This window comes from Pyrgilauda ruficollis, unplaced genomic scaffold (assembly GCF_017590135.1).
Source record: "Pyrgilauda ruficollis isolate IOZ18807 unplaced genomic scaffold, ASM1759013v1 scaffold255, whole genome shotgun sequence".
In the NCBI taxonomy this organism is placed as follows: domain Eukaryota; kingdom Metazoa; phylum Chordata; class Aves; order Passeriformes; family Passeridae; genus Pyrgilauda; species Pyrgilauda ruficollis.
In genome coordinates this window covers 188,223-193,658 of record NW_024523878.1, presented here as the reverse complement: position 1 = coordinate 193,658, position 5,436 = coordinate 188,223, and the positions used below count along the sequence as shown (strand labels likewise).

The following is a 5,436-nucleotide window of genomic DNA, read 5'->3' as shown; positions in this document are numbered from 1 at the left end:
GAGGAGGAGGAGGAGAAGGAGGAGGAGGAGGAGGAGGAGGAGAGGGTGGTCACGCTCCTGCCACGCTTTATCCCAGCACGGGGGTTGCTTTTCCGCCGGTGCCACCGGGGTCGGTGGCGTCTTTGGGTCCCCCTCTGCGGGCAGGGCCAGGCGTGCTGGTGTGGCACCCACGGGTGCAGATCTGTGGCCACAGCCTGGGGACATCCCGGGGGGGCTGGGCAGCATCCTGGGGAGGGGCGTGGATCCCATTTGTGTTGGGGGTTCAGCCCCAGAGGGGTCACGGTCGGGCTGCAGCAGCTCGATAGGGCAGTTGAACTTTATCCCAATCCATCCTCCCGCTTCCTGCTCCCCCTGGGGGGGTTCAGGGGTGCCCTGAGCGGAGCCCCTCACACCCCGCCATGCCCCCAAACCCTCCGCACCGTGACCAAACTCCCCGTGGCAGCCGAGCCGCTGTCCCCGCAGGCTCGCAGGACGAGGGGAAGGTGATCCACATCACCAGGGTGCAGCACCAGGCGGTTCGCGTGGGGCTGGGCGAGCCCGTGACGCTGCCCTGCCTCTTCCTCCTGCACCCCTCCGCCTCCCTGGGGCCCAACGAGCCCCCGGAGCCTCCCCGCGTCAAATGGAGCAAGGTGCGCTCGGCCACCGGCCAGCGGGAGGACGTGCCCATCCTGGTGGCCAAGGAGAACGCGGTGAAGGTGGTCAAAGCCTACGAGGGCCGAGTGGCGCTGCCCGGCTACGGCCGTGACCGCTCCAACGCCACGCTGCAGCTGCGGGCGGCCCGTGCCAGCGACGCGGGGCTCTACCGCTGCGAGGTGGTGGCCGGCATCGACGACGAGCAGGACCTGCTGCCGCTGGAGGTGACGGGTGAGCCGGGCACGGCCGCGGGCACGGCGTGGGCACGGCCAGGGGGGCGCTGGGGGTTCCCTGGGGCTGAGGGAAGGTGGGTGAGCTGGGCACGCAGGGTGAGCTGGGCACGCCGTGAGAGCTGTGAACTCCATTTATTCCTTAACCCCACTGAGAGCTGTGAACACCATTTACTCCTTAACCCCATTAAGAGAGAGCTGTGCACCCCATTTATTCCTTAACCCCGTTAAGAGAGAGCTGTGCACCCCATTTATTCCTTAACCCCATTAAGAGAGAGCTGTGCACCCCACTTGTTCCCTGCACCCCATGAGAGCTGTGGACTCCGTTTGTTCCTTGCACCCCATGAGATCTGTGCACCCCATTTATTCCTTAACCCCGTTAAGAGAGAGCTGTGCACCCCATTTATTCCCTGCACCCCACAGGATTTGTACACTCCAGGTCCCTGTGCCCCCCCATGGCAGCTGTGCGCCCGTGTACCCCCTGCACCCTACAAGCCGTGTCTCAAGTGCCCCATGGCAGTTGGGTACCCCGTGAGCCTGAAATCCCGTGCCAGTCCTGCACCCCGTGCCAATCCTGCATCCCGTGCCAATCCTGCACCCCTTGCCAGCTCCGCACCCCATGCCAGTCCTGCACCCCGTGCTAATCCTGCATCCCGTGCCAGTCCTGCACCCCGTGCCAGCCCTGCACAGACCCCGTGCCAGTCCTGCATCCCACCCCCATTGTGGCACCGTGTGCCAATTCTGCACCCCACGAGCCCTGCGGAATCTCTAAAGCTGTCTGAGGCCTACATCCCGTGCCAGCTCTATATCCCGTGCCAACCCCGCAGTCCGTGCCAGCCCTGCGCCCCCCGGACCCCACACAAGCCCTGCTTGCCCCGCAGCCGTGCCCTGCTGCCCCATGTCCCGTGTCCCGTGTCCCCAGGCGTTGTGTTCCACTACCGGCCCGCGGGCGAGCGCTACGCGCTGAGCTTCCCCGCCGCCCGCCGCGCCTGCCGCGACAACTCCGCCGTCATCGCCTCCCCCCAGCACCTCCAGGCCGCCTTCGAGGACGGCTACGACAACTGCGACGCGGGCTGGCTCAGCGACCAGAGCGTGCGGTGAGTGCGCGGGGCGGGCCACCCCCCAAAGCCACCCCCGGGCCACTCCCTGGCCACCCCCGGGTCACCTGCGGCAGCTCCGGGCCACCCTCAGCCATCCCGGGCAGTCCCGGGCCATCCCATGGAACCCCTGGGAATCCCCGGGCCACCCCAGGCAGCCCCGGGTCACCCCCAGGCCACTCCCGGGTCACCCCCGGGCCACCCCGAGCCGCCCCGGGCAGCCCCGGGCACCCCCGGGTCATCCCAGGGGACCCCTGGGAACCCCCGAGAACCCCCGGGCAGCGCCGGGCACCCCTCCCCGCGGAGCCCAGCGCCCACCGTGCTCCTCCCGGCAGGTACCCCATCACCCTGTCCCGGCCCGGCTGCTACGGAGACCGCGAGAGCCTCCCCGGCGTGCGCAGCTACGGCCGCAGGGAGCCCGCCGAGCTCTACGACGTCTACTGCTACTCCCGGGAGCTGCGAGGCAAGGACTGAGGGCCGGGATGGTGCCCGGGGGTCCGTGTGTGCCCATGGCACGGCCAGGAGCAGGGCTGCCCCGGGCCACCCCGACTGTGTGCCCAGGGGGTCCCTGTGTGCCCATGGCATGGCCAGGAGCACGGCTGGGTGCCCAGGGTGTCCTTCCCCGGCCATGGCATGGCTGGGTGCCCACGTTGTCCCTCCGTGGTCACAGTGTGGCTGGCTAGATGCCCAGGGATGTCCCTTCCCGGCTATGGCACGGCTGGGTGCCCAGGAATGTCCCTCTGTGGCCATTGTGTGGCTGGGTGCCCAGGGATGTCCCTTCCCAGCCATGGCACAGCTGGGTGCCCAGAAATATCCCTCTGTGGCTATGGCGCGGCTGGGTGCCCAGGAATGTCCCTTTGGGTGCCCACGATGTCCCTTCCCGGCCATGGCACGGCCGGGTGCCCACGATGTCCCTCCACAGCCACACCTCAGTGCCTCCCTCTCCGGCTGGGCGCCAGCTCTCCGTGCCACCCTTGGCACCGCCACCGAGCGTGGCCACAGCGCTCAGGCGACGAGGACATCCCAAAATCCCTTCTCCCCTCCGAGCCATCCCTCCCTGTCGCCGTGTCCCCAACATCTCCCCTCTCCCGCAGGGACCGTGTTCTACGCCACGGTGCCCGGCCGCTTCACCTGGCAGGGCGCCCGCAGGCACTGCCGGAGCCGCGGGGCATCGCTGGCCACCACGGGCCAGCTCTACCTGGCGTGGCGACAGGGGCTGGACCAGTGCGACCCGGGCTGGCTGGCCGATGGCAGCGTGCGCTATCCCATCCGGCAGCCGCGCAGGAAGTGCGGGGGCGAGGCCCCGGGGGTGCGGACCCTCTACCAGTTCCCAAACCGCACCGGCTTCCCCCCCGCAGCCTCCAAATTCGACGCTTACTGCTATAAAGGTGAGGGGCACCCCCCGAGCTGCCCCCCGGACCCCCCCGCAGCTCCCTCCTTCCCGCGGGGATCGGTGGGCGCGGCCGGGAAAATTGCTGCGGATGAATAATTAATTAGGGAATTAATGAGATAAATTAGGGGAGCAGCCCTGGGAGGGAGCTCAGCTCCGCCCGGGTGCGGGGAGGGGGAGGCGGTGCTCGGTGCTGGCACGCCAGGGGGGCTACGGGACCCCAGGGTGCCCTCGGTGCCGCCGCTGACGCTCGTGCTGTCCCCACAGCCGCGGGGCACGGGGACACGGAGCAGCCGGTGCTGCCGGTGCCACCCACGCCCGACCCGCCGGGCAGCGACAACGTGCTGGTGGAGCACAGCGAGGACCCGGGCACATCGGGGGACACCCGCGACATCCCCCGCGATCGCTACGACCTGCTGCCCCCGCCGGGGCCCGCGGGGCTGGGCGAGGATGAGGATGAGGACGAGCAGCTGCGGCCGGCCAGCGGCAGCCCGGTGGCACAGCGCGGGGACCTCCCGGGCACTGCCCTGCCACCGGCACCGGTGGCTCCGGGGCTGGGGACGGGCAGTGGGACATCCCCGCCGGCCACCGCGGCCACCTCGCTGGCGTGGCCGCACGAGGAGGAGGCTCTGAACGCGGTGGATGCCGAGAGCTCCCGGCGGGATCCTCCCAGCGCCAGCCCGGACCCCGGAGACCCTGAGGGACCCCCGGCCACCCCCCGGTCACCTCCCCAAAGGCCAGCCCTGGAGCACAGCGCCGGCTCGTCCTTGTCACCGCCTGGGCTGGGGATGTCCCCGGAGACCCCCAGCGCGCCCCCGGAGACCCCCAGCCCCCCGAGGCGGAGCTACCCCGGGCTCAACGGGCGCCACTTCCAGCTTCAGCGGCACAGCCGGGACCCCGCGGTGGCAGCCGGGGACACCACGGAGTCTGGAGACCCCGCGGTGACAGCGGGGGTTGTCACCCAGGACCCCGTGCTGGCGCAGGAGCTGAAGGGAGCCGCGGCCAACGCCGTGGAGCTGTGGAGCCCCCCCCGAGCCGGCAGCGAGGGTCCCCACGCGTCCCCCAACGCGCTGGACGAGGACATCAGCCCCGGTGACATCAGCCCCGGTGAGTGACACCGGCCACGGCCAGGGGTCCCAGCGCGGTCACCTCTCGGTGACCCCATGGCGGTGCCATCTCTTGCAGAGCTCGTGGCCCCGGTCACCGAGCCGGTGTCTCTCTCGCCGGCCCCGAGGGATTCAGAGATCCCCGCGGGGACCCCCCCCGTGCCGTCCCCGTCCCCCGCCACTCCCCGCGACGCTCGGGGCCACCGGGACATCACCAGCGCCCGCGGGGACTCCCCGAGGCCACCCGAGGATGCCACCGAGGGCTTCTCCGGGGACACTCCGTCCCAGGAGGGCGGTGGCTCCGTGCCCCCGCTGCCCCCGCTGCCCCCCGCCCCGCTGGTGGCCGAGGGTCCCGAGCTGTCCCCGCAGCCCCGCGGGGACGGCAGCGGGGCCCCGGGGGACGGCGCGCTGGAGAGGCAGAGGAAGGAGGTGACATTCCTGCAGCCAGAAGGCCCCTCCGAGGGACACCCTGCCACCCCCGGCCACACCGAGGGGGCTTCTCCCGGGCCCCGGGGCCGCTCCGGCCCCACGGCTCCCCACGGGGCGGCCGAGCCCAGCCCGGAGCAGCCGGAGGAGTTCAGGGATGTTGGGAACGGCGCGGCCGAGCCCAGCAGCGAACCAGCCGCGTCCCCCCCGGCCTGGGATGTCCCCTCACCGTCCCCTTCCCCCACGGCCACCGAGGCGCTGCTGTGGGCCAGCAAGGAGCGGCCGGAGGAGCCGGAGCCGGTGGCCGAGGAGGGGTCCACAGGCTTCTCTCCCCCCGACCCGCAGCCCACCCAGCGCTCCGAGCCAGAGCCGGGGGCGGCCGAGCAGCTCCTCCTGTCCCCCCCGGGCCCCCGGCAGCCCCCCGCGGCCGGAGGAGCCGGAGCCGGTGGCCGAGGAGGGGTCCACAGGCTTCTCTCCCCCCGACCCGCAGCCCACCCAGCGCTCCGAGCCAGAGCCGGGGGCGGCCGAGCAGCTCCTCCTGTCCCCCCCGGGCC

At 71.5% G+C, this 5,436-nt stretch overlaps 1 protein-coding gene across 1 annotated transcript in view; it reads left to right on the top strand.

Annotated features, from left to right (window-relative positions):
* Window positions 1–5,436, top strand: part of NCAN (neurocan) — a 14,009-nt gene that overhangs the window by 630 nt on the left and 7,943 nt on the right. The window contains exons 2-7 of the mRNA XM_041471095.1: window positions 463–864; window positions 1,786–1,960; window positions 2,296–2,423; window positions 3,055–3,348; window positions 3,618–4,442; window positions 4,536–5,327. Of these exons, the coding sequence (XP_041327029.1) occupies window positions 463–864; window positions 1,786–1,960; window positions 2,296–2,423; window positions 3,055–3,348; window positions 3,618–4,442; window positions 4,536–5,327 (2,616 nt within the window). The remainder of the gene's footprint in view (window positions 1–462; window positions 865–1,785; window positions 1,961–2,295; window positions 2,424–3,054; window positions 3,349–3,617; window positions 4,443–4,535; window positions 5,328–5,436) is intronic.